General features: G+C 49.3%; 1 protein-coding gene across 1 annotated transcript; it reads left to right on the top strand.

The window, feature by feature from the left end:
- Positions 1 to 2775: 2775 nt before the first annotated feature.
- Positions 2776 to 15156, top strand: CCNE1 (cyclin E1). The gene is made up of 11 exons (XM_012448433.2): positions 2776 to 2822; positions 2924 to 3011; positions 3206 to 3274; positions 7357 to 7502; positions 7612 to 7747; positions 10763 to 10909; positions 12186 to 12281; positions 12460 to 12594; positions 12704 to 12815; positions 12910 to 13067; positions 14480 to 15156. Exons 1-11 carry the CDS (start codon positions 2800 to 2802, stop codon positions 14600 to 14602), a joined length of 1233 nt encoding a protein of 410 aa, XP_012303856.1. The 5' UTR covers positions 2776 to 2799; the 3' UTR covers positions 14603 to 15156.
- The last annotated feature ends 375 nt before the right edge of the window (positions 15157 to 15531 follow it).

Here is a 15531-nt window from a genome sequence, read left to right as displayed (position 1 = left end):
TCAAATAAACAGAAACTTACAAATAAGGGTGTCTGGCTTCTTGGGCTCAACATGATGTCTGTGAGATTTTCATGTTGCTGCATGAGTCCATCGCTTGTCCCTTTTATTGACTGCTGTGTAGTATTCCATTGAATTAATATAACAAAATTTATGTATCCATTCTATTCTTGATGAATGTCAGCTAGGATGTGGAGCATTTGGGCTCCATCTTTGCCAGACGGAGTATACATTGCTGTAATGACTAAGGAAAACACTGTCTTGTCTACCATCATTATAGTAACTAATTTTTTGAGCGTTTACTGTGTGCAGGTATTGTATGGGAGTCAGCTACATTATCTCACTCAATCTTCACGATTATCCTTGGGAGTAGATAGTTGCCACCTGTGAAACAGGATAACCGTGGTATCAACATGAATAGGATTATTGGGAGGTTTCATTGAGATAATATGATACTTTGAAGGACTTAGCCCAACGCTGCCATTTTGGAAATACCATTTATGATACCTGTTACTGGTGATTCCTAACGGGCACACGATCGGGGTTCAGGTGCCTGGTGAGTCCATGCTGAGCAAGCAGCCCAGCAGCCTTGGCCTCAGAGCGCCTGGGGGTCACGAATGTGTAAGCCTCTTCAATAAGACCCTGGATCTAATGTCAAGAAAAAGGTCACTAGGGGAGGGTGAGGGGCAGGACTGAGACTTTAGCTTAAGAAGGGCCCTGGGAACGTTCCAGAGCCTTCTTTTATGCACGTCTTCCTGAAGCTGAGCACAGAGGGTACTCCGAAGCGATGATTTTCCTTACCTGTCTCTCTCATTAGCCAGCAAGCTCTGCAAGGGCTTGGCCAGTGCTTGTCTTTCATTCAGAAACACAATTTGTGTCTCCTTTGGTCCAGGCACCCAAGAACCGAGGGATAGAGCAGTGAGCAAGATAGGCAAGGTGAAGAGAGAGAAGAAACAGACTGTGTAGGGGCTGGGCTCCCAGCACTTTGGAAGGCCAAGGCGGGAGGATCGCTTGAGATCAGGGGTTTGAGACCAGTCTGAGCAACATAGCGAGACCTTACCCCTTCCCTCTCCCCCCACCCAGAAAAAATACAAGTCTTGAGGGAGGAAAGACAGAGGAGCTGTGGAGGGGAGGCCTGAGGTTTGAGGGCGGGGTCAGGGCCAGGTCCTGTGGAGCCTGTAGCCCAAGACAGGGAGTATGAATTTGATCCTTAGCTGATGGGAAACAATTAGAAGACGTTTTCTTTTTGTGTGTGTGTGGAAATGGGGTGTCGCTGTTACCCAGGCTGGTCTCGAACACCTCAAGGGGTCGGCGGTCTCGGCCTCCAAAAATGCTGGGATTACAGGCATGAGCCACGGTGCCCGGCCTCAACTGGAAGGCTTTAAGCTAGATAGGTGCTCGGGAATCCCAGGGTCAGAAAGGTCTTCAGAGTGCCCCGGAAAAGCTTGCGGGGCAGGGGCGCGTATGGTAGGGACGCATGTAAGGAACTCGCATATTAGTTGAATGAATGAATGAACGACCCAATGCACTGAAGGATGAATGGACAGGAGGCCAAGAATAGCAGCCGGTCCCCAGGGCGCCCCAGACCCCGCGGCCTGAAACCTTGGTTCTAGGCCCAGGCACAGGCGTGGTGACCTTGGGGATGTCCCCGCCCCGGACTCAGGGCCCGGAACCCGGCGTACCCGGGGCGGGGAAGGCGTGCCTAGCGGGATAGGGCGCGCGGCGGAAAGGCGGGCGGCGCTCCCCGGGCAGGCGCCCCACACATTCCCCCGGCTCGGTCCCGTTGGGGCCCGAACCCGCGCCGCCCGCCGTGTTTACATTCCACCCGCGCGGGCCACGCGGCTTTTTGCCGCTCCAGAGCCGCTCGGCCCCGCCCCCGGCGCCCGCGGCCCGCCCCTCGCCGCCGCGCGCCAGACTTCTCCCGCGTCCCGCCCGCCGCTCCGCCCCGCGTCCCGCGCCCTGCGCCCCGCGCCGCCCGGCAGTCGGCGCGCAGGCCCTGTCACTTGGCCCCGCCCCACCCGCCGGCTCCGCCCCGTCGATCAGGCCCCGCCCCCGGTTCCCGTCCCTGCGCCTCGCTGGCCGGCGCCGCGGAGGGGCGGACCCGGGGGCGGGGAAAGGGACGGGGTGGGGCGGGCCACGGGCCCGGCGCGGCCGCTGAGGGGCTGGGAGCTGCGGCGGGGCGGTGCGAGGGCGGGCCGGGGCCGGTTCCGCGCGCAGGGATTTTAAATGTCCCGCTCTGAGCCGGGCGCAGGAGCAGCCGGCGCGGCCGCCAGCGCGGTGTAGGGGGCAGGCGCGGATCCCGCCACCGCCGCGCGCTCGGCCCGCCGCCTCCCGCCGCCGTCGCCGCCGCCTGCCGGGGCTGGAGCGCGCTGCCCGCCGCAGACACGATCCTGGTGAGGCTCCCGCTGCGGGCTGCGGGCAGGGACTCCCGGGGCCCGGATCACGCCGGGGATCTGGGTGGGGGCGGGGTGCGACCAGGTCGCGGGTCCCCGGGCGGCGGCGCGGGGCGCCCCGGGAGGGTGCTGGGAGCGCGGCGGAGAGGGGTGGAGGGGACACTGAGGCAGCCCGGGCCCCGGGAGGCGACGGACGGGGGGTGGGCGGCGGGTCCCCCAGGTCGGGGGTCGGGCAGGGGTGCGGGGCGCGGGCGGGTCGCGGGTGACAGGCCACCCCACCATCGGCCATCTTCCCGGCCCGCCCGGCCGCCCGCGAGCGAGGGGGGGAGGGGTGCCGGGCCCGCGGCCTGACCCCGCTGCCGCCTCACCCCGCGCCGCCCCGCAGGCCTCAGGCCGGAGCAGCCCCACCATGCCGAGGGAGCGCAGGGAGCGGTGAGTGCCCGCGCCGCGGGGCCGGACGGGACAGGACGGGTGGCGTGGGGGGAGGGGCAGCCACGGGTGCTCACCCGGCCCGGTGCCACCCGGGTCCACAGGGATGCGAAGGAGCGGGACACCATGAAGGAGGACGGCGGCGCGGAGTTCTCGGCTCGCTCCAGGAAGAGGAAGGCAAACGTGGCCGTTGTGAGTACAAAGGAGACAGGTTGGGGAGCACTACCCCATCTCACCTGGGTACCCGACTTGGCTCTGCCTGCGGGGCGGAGGTCCCTTGGGCAGGAATGGTGCTCATAACCTGATCAACTTTCTCTTCTATTCTCTCTCTGTTTTTGTCTTGTTCGATGTGTTTCCTTTGGACCGTGGGGGTGGCTTCATGTTAGTTTTTGCAGGATCCAGATGAAGAAATGGCCAAAATCGACAGGACAGCGAGGGACCAATGTGGGAGCCAGGTAGGTCCGCCCGGAGTTGGGCCTCTGTGGAGGTCCTTCTGCTCTCTGTGGGTCACATGGGATTTCATGTTTTCTTGTCTCCCGCTGAAGACACTCTGGTGAGAATTAGTTTCTCTAACACAGCCACAGCCCATATGGCCCAGCACTGTACCTGTCAGTGGGCACCAGCTTCTGCCAGTCCTGGGATTCCAGGGAGCTTGGTGTTCCTGACTGGCACCATCTGAGATTACAGATATGTGCTGATGCCTGGAACAACCAGCATGGACATCACATTGTTTACTCCTTGCCTTCTGCTCCGGAGGAAACTGAGACTCAGGAAGAAAGTAATCCAGAGTCCTGTGCCATCCAGGGGCAAAGTTGGGCACTCGGCCTTGTCTATAAAAGCTGGTGAATTGGGGAAGGGTTCCTGTGTGTTCATAAGTAACAGCTTCCCCCCTGCCCCATTCTACACCTATTTTGTTTGTCATGGTGCTTAAGAACCTCCTCATCTTCTTTAGGTCAGGTTTCAAATTCTCCTCTTTCTGGCCCTGGAAGTTCTTCTAGCCCCTCCAGCAATTACCTGCATTGATCCCCAGCTCAGCCTGACCTCAGCAAGAGTATCAGTGGACAATTCCGTGTAATGATAGGTGGTGTCTCAAGACATTTTCTTGATGGCTTTTCTTTTCTCTCCTTATGGAATTCCTGCCAAATTTCCTGCCTGCAGTGTGATCGTCATTGTAATATTAGAAGTTTCTTGCAGAAAAAGCTTGTACTATCTCTTTACTTTCAGAAATGGCTGGAGACTGTAGTTATGGCAGGAGTAGGGGAAGCAGCCTATCTCTAAACTGGCTGGTCAGGCCATCTGCCTCTATCACAGATAAATGCTGAACAGAAACAGTGTTTGGCCTGAGTGCAGGGATCCCAGCTAGGTTAGCAGAGGAGCAGGTCACTTAGCAGAACAGCAGCCAGGGTAGTTCGTGGGGACGCATGAAGGGTTTCAAAGCAATGGGCCGTGTTCACAGTAGCCATTGTCACTGCACATTAAGGCCCCCCAAAATAAGCATTTCTGAGGAGGATCCACTGAATATCGAAGGAAGAGTTCCTGATTTCAAAGAAGTCTTCCTTCAAAGAAGTCATTTCAGAAAAGGAAATGAGATGGCATATCCCAAGTTTTCCTTTTCTCCCCTTAAAAAAAAAAGTATGTTCAAATCAAGCAAATTGATTTTGTAGGTATTATAGAATGAATCCTGACTTTGTGAAATTCAGGATTGTTTATTTTCCCAGCTGTGTTTTGAATAGAAAAGAAACTTCTAACCGACGGTGAAGCAGGGCCGTCCCAGTTGCATTCTTGGAGTTTTAGAAGCGTGTCTGTTCTCAAGGATAGCCTGAGCAGTGACGATGGTACCTGGGACAGACTGTGGCTCTGCCCCCTGGCCACAGAGCATGAATTGCTGTGCTATTGGAATAGCTATATCATTTCCCACTAGAAGGCACTTTCGTGGTTATCCAGAGATTAATGGCAACAGATTTCTGTACATTTTGTAGAGTAGATAACTTAAACATTAGCTGTCTATTTATGGAGCACTATCTTTGTTATTTCTCTGTGAAGATTCATGAAACTAGAACTCTGGGGTACAACAGAAGCTTTTCCCTGTTCACATACAGAACTTTTCTCTGGAGTTATCATACTTACCCCCAGTACGACAATCCTGAGCTACTTGGAGCCACAGTGCTAAACTCTTGTGAAAATGCTTCATCAAGACCACATGGAACCATTTTGATTTTCATCTTAGGCTGTTCTTAATGAAAAGAATACCCTTTTATCTGAGATCTGTGTAATTTTTTTGCAGGAGACCCTATCTTTCCATTGAAGTCGGATCCTGGACTGTTACTTTTCAGAAAATAATCCTCATAAGGAAAAAAAGTAGTATGAGGAGTCAGAGTGGTTAGGAATCCCATTGGTCTTTTGCTGTTGTCTAATTCCTTTCTAAATAGTCAGACGGGTCTTGCTTTGAAACTTGGTGTACGCTCAAGTAAAGGACATAGACTTATTCTCCCTCATCCGCTGGTCCCTACAAAGGCCAACTTTGGAAACCATTCGTCTGCTGGTGGTTCACCTAGTGTGTTTGGGAACTGTTGCTGGACTTGTTTCTATCCAAAGGCTTGCTCTGAGATGTGTCAGCCATCTGGCCTTAGAGGGTGGCACCCAGCTTTATGCCTTTGAGACTAGAATTCGTTCTTCCTGAATGAAGAACAACTTACAGCGGTTGTAATGTGACCCTTTTTGAGTCAAGGAAATGCCACCCGCACATGGTACTAGAACTGAAAGGAAGCAGGCTTGCTCGCACAGCTGTTGGCAGGAGCAGTCATGGATAATTTGCATGCCCAATTCTTTGTACATTGGGTGGGGAAGAGCTTTATCTGGCTTTGCTCTTCTAACTGAAAGTGCTTGGGCTTCCTCTGAAGGGGGCCTGTGTGCTGTGGTTGCCACTATGTGCTGTGTCTTTGAGGCCACGTTCATTTAATAGTGACCCCGGTTGTCTGTTTTGTTCTTTAGTCAATATTAATGGTCTCTGCTTTTTTTCTTTCTTTTTTGAGACAGTCTTGCTCTGTCGCCCAGGCTGGAGTGCAATGGCATGATCTCGGCTCACTGCAAACTCTGTCTCCTGGATTGAAGTGATTCTACTCCCTCAGCCTCCTGAGTAGCTGGAATTACAGGCACCCGCTACCATGCCCAGCTAATTTTTGTGTTTTTGGTAGAGACGGGGTTTCACCAGGTTGGCTGGTGGTCTCTGCTTTAAAAAAAATGCAGGGTACGGTGGCTCAGGCCTGTAATCCCAGCACTTTCGGAAGACAAGGTGGGAGGATGGCTTGAATCCAGGAGTTCAAAACCAGCCTGGACAACATGGCAAAACCCCATCTCTACAAAAAAAAAAATACAAAAATTAGCTGGGTGTGGTCACACATGCCTATAGTCCCAGCTGCCCAGGAGGCTGAGGCAGGAGGATCGCTTGACCCCAGGAGGCAGAAGTTGCAATGAGCGGAGATCACACCACTGCACTCCAGCCTGGGCAACAGAGGGAAACCCTGTCTCAAAAAAAAAAGAAAGAAAGAAAGAAAGAAAATGCCGAGTCTCAGACTTTCATATGGATTCCATGCTAGTGGGATTGTTACCTGCCTAGTATCTTCATCAAAGTTTCTATTATTTTTAGTAGAGATAGGGTTTCTCTATGTTGATCAGGCTGGTCTCGAACTCCTGACCTCAGGTGATCCACCCGCCTCGGCCTCCCAAAGTGCTGGGATTACAGGCGTGAGTCACTGTGTCCGGCCTTGATTTGGTTTTAACTAGGTGGATGTTCGCTCTGTGTGTTTCGAGTTAAGGAAAACGAAAAGTCCTTACTGTTTAACATATTTGGCTGGTCCTGCAACAAAAAGAAAATGTCACATTTGATGGGTTTCTGTTTTAAACTGAGAGGACTTTAATACATATAGCAGCCAATTTACATTTTTGATCTTTTATACTTATGGATGTGAAATGCTTATGTAAAATTTTTTTTTCATATATCCAAGTGTGTTCAGATCTAGAATTGTTTTTTTTTAATTTTTTTTTTTTTTTGAGACGGAGTCTCACTCTGTTGCCCAGGCTGGAGTGCAATGGCGTGCTCTTGGCTCACTGAAACCTCTGCCTCCTGGGTTCAAGCAATTCTCCTGCCTCAGCCTCCCAAGTAGCTGAGATTGCAGGTGTGCACCACCACGCCCAGCTAATTTTTGTATTTTTAAGTAGAGACCGGGTTTCACCATGTTGGTCAGGCTGGTCTCGAACCCCTGACCTCGTGATCCGCCCACCTCAGCTTCCCAAAGTGTTACGTAAATATTTTTATTGGCGATTTTGTTTTAAGAAATTTTAGTAGATGGGTTGTACTGGTTAAAAAACAAATCTTTGAATTGTGACCATATAATCTCATAATGTGTCTTTTTTGGAAGCACTTTCAGAAGTCACGCCCAGCATCTTCCTGAGTTGCAAGTGAATTTGGAATGTTTCTGGGTAATGTAAGAGCTGTTTGCATCTTACCGCACCTCTCCTGTGTATTTTTCACTTACAGGCTTGGGACAATAATGCAGTCTGTGCGGACCCCTGCTCCCTAATCCCCACACCTGACAAAGAAGAAGATGAGCTGGTTTACCCAAACTCAATGTGCAAGCCTCGGCATATTGCGCCGTCCAGAGGTTCCCCACTGCCTGTACTGAGGTCAGTGCTGACTCTGCCATGTGGCTCGCGGCTCTCTTAGTCCATACTCCCCCTTATCCCTCATAACGTGGACGCATTCTTACCCCTTTTGTTGTGTGTTTTGTTGTAGCTGGGCAAATAGAGAGGAAGTCTGGAAAATCATGTTAAACAAGGAAAAGACATACTTAAGGGATAAGCGCTTTCTTGAGCAACACCCTCTTCTGCAGCCAAAAATGCGAGCAATTCTTCTGGATTGGTTAATGGAGGTGAGCTTGAGTCTTCCTGTTCACTTCGTGAAAGCACTGAGCATTTCCAGCATTTTTGTGTATTAGGACCTCTGTGTGGTTTATTCCATTGACACGTGCTCCATCTCTGAAGCTGTAGGATATATTTACTGTGGTGGTCTTTTGGTTTTGCTTAGAATCTTAGCAAGAATTTCTAAAATCTTTTTATCTTTCAGATGTTTTAAAATTGGCATCTAATTTTTTCCATCAAAGTTTAAATAATTACTAATGTTGTTTTTTCCAGTAGATTGTAACTATTGACATTTTAGTTTTGTTCATTGTGTTCATTCAATTGCTTTATTTCTTTGTTTATTTTTTTCAAGATGGGAGTCTTGTTCTGTTGTTACCCAGGCTGGAGTACAGTGGCACAATCTCAGCTCACTGCAACCTCTGCCTCCCGGGTTCAAGCGATTCTCCTGGCCTCAGCCTCCTGAGTAGCTGGGATTACTGGTGCACGCCACCACACCCGGGTAATTTTTGTGTTTTTAGAAGAGACGGGGTTTCACCATGTTGGCCAGGCTGGTCTTGAACTCCCGACCTTGTGAGCCAGGGCGCCCGGCTAAATTGCTTTTAAACGTGTCCAATGGGATGCATGTATCACTATCACCACTTTGATAGCTACTATCACAAATTGTAAACATATATGAACAAGCTTATCTTAAAACAGGTCTGACTTTGCTCCTTTTTAACTTCTTGGAACCCATTTCCTTTTCCTACCATTCCCTTTTTTTCTAATAAGATAGATTGTTCAGATCCCGACTGGGCGTGGTGACTCACATCTGTAATCCCAGCACTTTGGGAGGCCAAGGCAGAAGGATCCCTTGAGCCCGGGAGTTGGAGACCAGACTGGGCAACATAGTAAGACCCCATCTTAACAAAAAATAAAAAACCGTCAGGGCACAGTGGCTCATGCCTGTAGTCCCAGCTACTGGGGAGGATGAGACGGGAGGATTCTTGGAACCAGCAGTCCGCCATGACAGTGCCACTGCACTCCAGCCTGAGTGACCATGAGACCATGTGTCCATTTTTTTTTTAGCATATTTTTAAAGGTATTTGAACCATGGGAGTGGCTTCTGTATTTTGAGACGAGAGTTGCTGTGTCACCCAGGCTGGAGTGTAGTGGTTCAGTCGTGGCCCACTGCAGGCTTCAACTCCTTGGCTCCCAACAGTCCTCCTGCCTCAGCCTCCCAGTAGTTGGGACTACAGGCATGAGCTTCTACGCCCTGCCAATTTTTTTTACTTTTTGATGAGATGGAGTCTCACTATGTTGCCCAGGCTGGTTTCCAGTTCCTGGGATCATGGGATCCTCCTGCCTCGGCCTCCCAAAGTGCTGAGGATTACAGGTGTGAGCTACCGCACCTAACTCAGATTTTTTCTTGATCCACACTATTTTATTTCTCTTTAACGGTTAATCAAAGGTTTTTTGATTAACAATTAATCGAAAGTTTTTTGAGACGGAGTCTTGCTCTGTTGCTCGGGCTGGAGTGCAGCAATAGGATATTGACTCATTGCAACCTCCACTTCCTGGGTTCAAGCAGTTCTCTGCCTCAGCCTCCTGAGTAGCTGGGATTACAGGTGCCCACCACCATGCCCAGCTAATTTTTTGTATTTTTAGTAGCAATAGGGTTTCACCATTTTGGCCAGGCTGGTCTTCAACTCCTGCCTTGGGAGCCACTGTGCCTGGCGGTAGTATATGTCTTACTGGGATGAATTGCAGTAGCTTATAGTTTCTTGATTAAGGGAAGCTTCCTAGACAACCTTGTATGACTTGAATGGGTGAAAAGTGGGCTTTTCTTATGAAGTGGAAGGACATCTCAGGCAGATCCATTTCATGAAACCATGTAGAAGTTGAGCGTGTATAACTACAGAAGTACCCCTCATCCTCGGGGGTATGTCCCAAGAACCACAGGAGAGGCCTGAAGCCACAGAAAATACTGAACTCTGGATATGCTATGTTTTCAATCCTCTACTTTCACGTTTTCACTTAAAGAAAGCATTTCACGCCTTCTCTTTGGCATTTCCAAATAGCCAGCATCACTACTCTTGCCCTGTGGGGCTATTATCCAGTAAAATAAGGGCTGCTTGAACACCAGCACTGTTGTGCTGTAACAGTCCATCTGATAACCTGTGTGCTACTGAGTGACTAACAGGCAGGTGGCCTATTCTGCGGGGATGTGCGGGCAAGGGGATGGATGATTCACATCCTGGGCAGGTGAGGGTGGAACAGGCCAGGTCCCCTAATTTAAAACCTATCAGCCGGGCTTAGTGGCTCACGCCTGTAATCCCAGCACTTTGGGAAGCTGAGGCGGGTGGATCATGAGGTCAAGAGATCGAGACCATCCTAGCCAACATGGTGAAACCCTGTCTCTACTAAAAATACAAAAATTAGCTGGGTGTGGTGGTACGCCCCTGTAGTCCCAGCTACTTGGGAGTCTGAGGCAGGAGAATCGCTTGAACCCAGGAGGTGGAGGTTGCAGTGAGCCGAGATTGCTCCACTGCACTCTACCCTGGTAACACAGCAAGACTCCGTCTCAAATTAAAAAAAAAAAAACCTGCCAGTTGTTAGGCTGGGCACAGTGGCCAATGCCTGTAATCCCAGCACTTTGGGAGGCCAAAGCAGGCGGATCACGAGGTCAGCAGTTCGAGACCAGCCTGGCCAATATGGTGAAACACCATCTCTACTAAAAATACAAAAATTAGCTGGGTGTGGTGGTGGGTGCCTGTAATTCCAGCTATTGAGGAGGCTGAAGCAAGAGAATCTCTTGAGCCTGGGAGGTGGAGGTTGCAGTGAACCAAGATCACAACACTGCACTCCAGCCTGGTTGATAGAATAAGATACTCTCTCAAAAAAAAAAAAAATGAAAAACTATCAATTGTTGATTTCAGGAACTTTGCGTTTAATATTGTTGTGTATTGTTCTTGACCAAAATCGTTACAAGTTGTTTTTCCCCCACTCCCTCAAGTAGCTATTCTAAAACTTACTAAATATGTTTTCAGGTGTGTGAAGTCTATAAGCTTCACAGGGAGACCTTTTACTTGGCACAAGATTTCTTTGACCGGTATATGGCGACACAAGAAAATGTCGTAAAAACTCTTTTACAGCTTATTGGGATTTCATCTTTATTTATAGCAGCCAAACTTGAGGTAAATGCTTTTCAAATATTTGTTATATGATGTGTGTTATTTCTTGAGCTCCACTGAGATTGGGGGAAGAGGTTGGTGGTTTGTCCATAGCATTCATCCTAAATTTTTCTAATTTGCAACCCTGTAAAGTTAAGACACATGCAAAAAAGAGAAGAGGCTGGAAAGTAACCAGGAAAGAGAAAAGGAGTGAGGGTATGGAAGATCTAGGTTCAGGTAGTTACATTGAACAAAAAAAAAACGGGCCCAGGGTGGTGGTTCATGCCTATAATCCCAGTACTTTGGGAGGCCAAGGTGGACGGATCACTTGAGGCCAGGAGTTTGAGACATGGTAAAACTCCATTTGTGCTAAAAATACAAAAATTAGCCAGGTGTGGTGGTTCGCGCCTGTAATCCTGGTTACTCAAGAGGATGAGGTGGGAGAATCACTGGAGCCCAAGAGGCAGAGTTGCAGTGAGCTGAGATCCCACCACTGCACTCCAGCCTGGACAACAGAGGGAAATTCTATCTCAAAAAAAAAAAAAGGTTAACAATTTGTGTATGATTATCAAAGGGTGTATGGGCCCAATTTTCAAACGTGTTAAAGGTACTAAAAAGGGGATATTTTGGTTCGAAAGTGCCTACAATGAGTCAGAGTTCTGTCCACCTATTTAAGGGCAGGGGTGAGTTTTTTTTTTTTTTTTAAGCCAGTCAAATTTAGCAGTGGGAGGTTGTATACCAACTTTAATGATACTAATGTTAAAAAGTTCTGATAACCCACTACCATCGGACCAGCCTTATTTTTTTTTTTTTTTTTTTTTTGAGACAGAGTCTCACTCTGTCACCAGGTGCTAGGCTGGAGTGCAGTGGTGCGATTTCGGCTCACTGCAAACCTCTGCCTCCCGGGTTCAAGCAATTCTCCTGCCTCAGCCTCCCGAGTAACTGGGACTACAGGCGCGCACCACCACGCCCAGCTAATTTTTGTATTTTAGTGGAGATGGGGTTTTAGTATGTTGGCCAGGATGGTCTCGATCTCTTGACCTCGTGATCCACCCACCTCGGCTTCCCAAAGTGCTGGGATTACAGGCGTGAGCCACCGCACCTGGCCCATTTTTTTTTTTTTTTTTTAAACAACGAATACACATTGAAGCATTGGAGTGGCTTCTGTGTTAATCCCATCGGTGTGCCCTCTCTTTCCATGCCAGGGTGCTGAGGAGTCATTTTCCATGCATTATACATTGAGACTGTTAGGGATGGTCTTTGGTGCTAGTGCCATCATCTGACTTTCCTTTCCTTTCAGGAAATCTATCCTCCAAAGTTGCACCAGTTTGCGTATGTGACAGACGGAGCGTGTTCAGGAGATGAAATTCTTACCATGGAGTTAATGATTATGAAGGTGGGTTCCAGTGAATTTTCCGGCCATTTTTTAAATGTGTACATCATTATCTTTTCCACCTGACGTGTAGTGCCCCTGGGAGGTGTTCTCCAGCCGGACACATTGTGGCATGGAACGTGGCTGCATTTTGAACTTCTTCTCTCAATCATCGGTCTCTTTTCTCTCTGTTTTCCTTTAGGCCCTTAAGTGGCGTTTAAGTCCCCTGACTATTGTGTCCTGGCTGAATGTATACATGCAGGTTGCATATCTAAATGACATCCATGAGGTGCTACTGCCGCAGTATCCCCAGCAAACCTTTATACAGATTGCAGAGGTAAGTGGCTCCATCACATCCGTGGGGCCACCTTCCCTGCAGCTGGAGTGAGGAACTCTAGAACTGGCGTGCGGTGGCGTCCATCTCAGCGTTCTCTTCTTCTCCGTAGCTGTTGGATCTCTGTGTCCTGGATGTTGACTGCCTCGAATTTCCTTACGGTATACTCGCTGCTTCGGCCGTGTATCATTTCTCTTCATCTGAATTGATGCAGAAGGTTTCAGGTGAGTTGGCTTTCCCATGCATGCGCAAACAAGGCGGGCCAAGCTTACATCCGGTTGTCAGCCTCAAATCGAGCCCACGACGTCTTCGCCGCAGGATATGAATGGTGCGACATAGAGAACTGTGCCAAGTGGATGGTTCCATTTGCCATGGTTATAAGGGAGACGGGGACCTCAAAACTGAAGCACTTCAGGGGCGTCGCTGATGATGATGCGCACAACATACAGACCCACAGAGACAGCTTGGATTTGCTGGTCAGTGTCGCTCCTTCTTCCGGTCCTTCTTGCCCAGACAAATTCTGAAAACTGCCTAAATAGGCCAGCCAAGGTGGCTCAGCCTTGGAATCCCAGCACTTTGGGAGGCCGAGGTGGGTGGATCACTTGAGGCTAGGAGTTCGTCTCACTAAAAATATAAGAATTAGCCGGGTATGGTGGTGGGCACCTGTAGTTCCAGCTATTTGAGAGGCTAAGGCAGGACAATCACTTGAACCTGGGAGGTGGAGGATGCAGTGAGCCGAGATCATGCTACTGTACTCCAGCCTGGGCAACAGAGCAAAATTATGTCTCAAATAAAAAAAAAAAAAAACCGCCTAAATAACCTATTCACCTTCCTTCAGGTAGGTTGCAAATATCTCGAAAAACTCCAATTTTAATTCCTTGAACAAGAAAAATCCTAGCAAATTGATGCTGTATCATATAGACCACAGAGTTTTAAATTGTTCTTTGATATATTTTTTTTCCCTTCACTCACCTCCATAGAAAAAGACATAGTGGCCAGACACAGTGGCTTTTGGAGGCCAAGGCAGGAGGATCGCTTGAGCCCAGAAGTCTGAGACTAGCCTGGGAAACATAGGGAGACCCAGTTCCTAAAAATTTTAAAAACTAGCCAGGCATGATTGCACATGCCTATAGTCCCAGCACTTTGGGAGGCCAAGGCAGGCAGATCACCTGAGGTCAGGAGTTCAAGACCAGCCTGGCCAAAATGTCAAAACCTCATCTCTATGAAATATACGAAAATTAGCTGGGCATGGTGGTGGGTGCCTGTAATCCCAGCTACGCGGGCAGCTAAGGCAAGAGAATCCCTTGAACCCAGGAGGTGGAAGTTGCAGTGAGCCGAGATGGCACCACCTTACTCCAGCCTGAGTGACACAAGACTTTGTCTCAAAAGAATTTTAAATTTTTTAAAAATCATTTTTTATTTATTTGTTTATTTATTTATTTATTTATTTTGAGACAGAGTCTCGCTCTGTTGCCCAGGCTGGAGTGCAGTGGTGTGCTCTTGGCTCACCACAACCTCCACCTCCCAGGTTCAAGCAATTCTCCTGCCTCAGCCTCCTGCGTAGTAGCTGGCCCACCTGAGTAACAGGTGGGCGGCACCATGCCTGGCTAATTTTTGTATTTTTTTTAGTAGAGACAGGGGTTTCATCGCTTCTCGGCCTTTTGGCTAAGATCAAGTGTAGAGACGGGTTTTACCATGTTGATCAGGCTGGTCTCGAACTACTGACCTCGTGATCCTCCCACCTCGACCTCCCAAAGTGTTAGGATTATAGGCATGAGCCATCGTGCCAGGCCCAAAAAATTTAAGTTTAAAAATTAAAAAGCCTATGTTAATTGAAGCCCAAGGATATTTTCTAATTTAACATTGTCCCTTTTTATCTTACCGGTAGGACAAAGCCCGAGCCAAGAAAGCCATGTTGTCTGAACAAAATAGGGCTTCTCCTCTCCCCAGTGGGCTCCTCACCCCTCCACAGAGCAGTAAGAAGCAGAGCAACGGGCCGGAAATGGCATGACACCCCAGCCTTCACCAAAGACAGTCACGCGGAAGCGGCTGCCCCACGTTCTCTTCTGTCCTCTGCAGCGGAGGCGTGCGTTCGCTTTTACGGATATCTAAATGGAAGAGTGTTTCTTCCACAACAGATGTATTTCTGTGGATGGCATCGGACAGGGCAAAGTATTTTTTATTGAATGCTTATAGGTTTTTTTTTAATAAGTGGGTCAAGTACACCAGCCACCTCCAGACACCAGTGCGTGCTCCCGATGCTGCTATGGAAGGTGCTACTTGACCTGAGGGACTCACGACAACAAAAGCTTGAAGCTGCGGAGGGCCGCGGTGGCGTGGCTCTCCCCGTGGGGTGCTCTGGGCTGCATTGTACCAAGTGGAGCAGGTGGTTGTGGGCAAGCGTTGTGCCGAGCCCACAGCCAGCTGAGCAGGGTGCTACCCTCTCCACAATATCAGTTGACAATGTTGTACAACGCCTTTAATGAACTCTGTTTTGTAACTGCTGCTATATGTATCCGTTTTTTAATAAAGATAATACCGTCTTTGAGACAGCTGGTTTTATGAGCTACGTCTGGTAACTTCTTGAGGCTCAAGTCTTTTTTTTTTTTTTTAGACACGGGCAAAGTCCTGCTCTGTTGCCCAGACTGGAGTGCAGTGACACAGTCTCAGCTCGCTGCAGCCTCTGCCTCCCGTGTTTGAGTGATTCTCATGCCTCAGCCTCCTAGTAGCTGGGACTACAGGCGTGCACCACCACACCCGGCTAATTTTTGTATTTTTTTATAGAGATAGGGTTTCGACGTGTTGGTCAGTATGGTCTCAAACTCCTGATCTCAGGTGATTCGCCCGCCTCAGCCTCCCAAGGTGCTGGGATTACAGGTGTGAGCCACCGCACCCAGCCTTGAGACTTAACTCTTTTCGATCAAATACATTTTTAAATGT

The sequence above is a fragment of the Aotus nancymaae genome, unplaced genomic scaffold (assembly GCF_030222135.1).
Source record: "Aotus nancymaae isolate 86718 unplaced genomic scaffold, 86718_ANA_hifiasm-v0.15.2.pri h1tg000028l, whole genome shotgun sequence".
NCBI classification, from domain to species: Eukaryota; Metazoa; Chordata; class Mammalia; order Primates; family Aotidae; genus Aotus; species Aotus nancymaae.
Note: the sequence above shows the minus strand (reverse complement) of the source record. Positions and strands in the feature narration are given on the sequence as shown.

Coding starts and splice junctions, on each gene's coding strand:
- CCNE1 (XM_012448433.2), top strand. CDS start 2,800: ATGCCGAGGGAGCGCAGGGAGCG. Junction 2,823..2,923: donor CCGAGGGAGCGCAGGGAGCG/GTGAGTGCCCGC, acceptor CCGGGTCCACAG/GGATGCGAAGGAGCGGGACA. Junction 7,503..7,611: donor TCCCCACTGCCTGTACTGAG/GTCAGTGCTGAC, acceptor GTTTTGTTGTAG/CTGGGCAAATAGAGAGGAAG.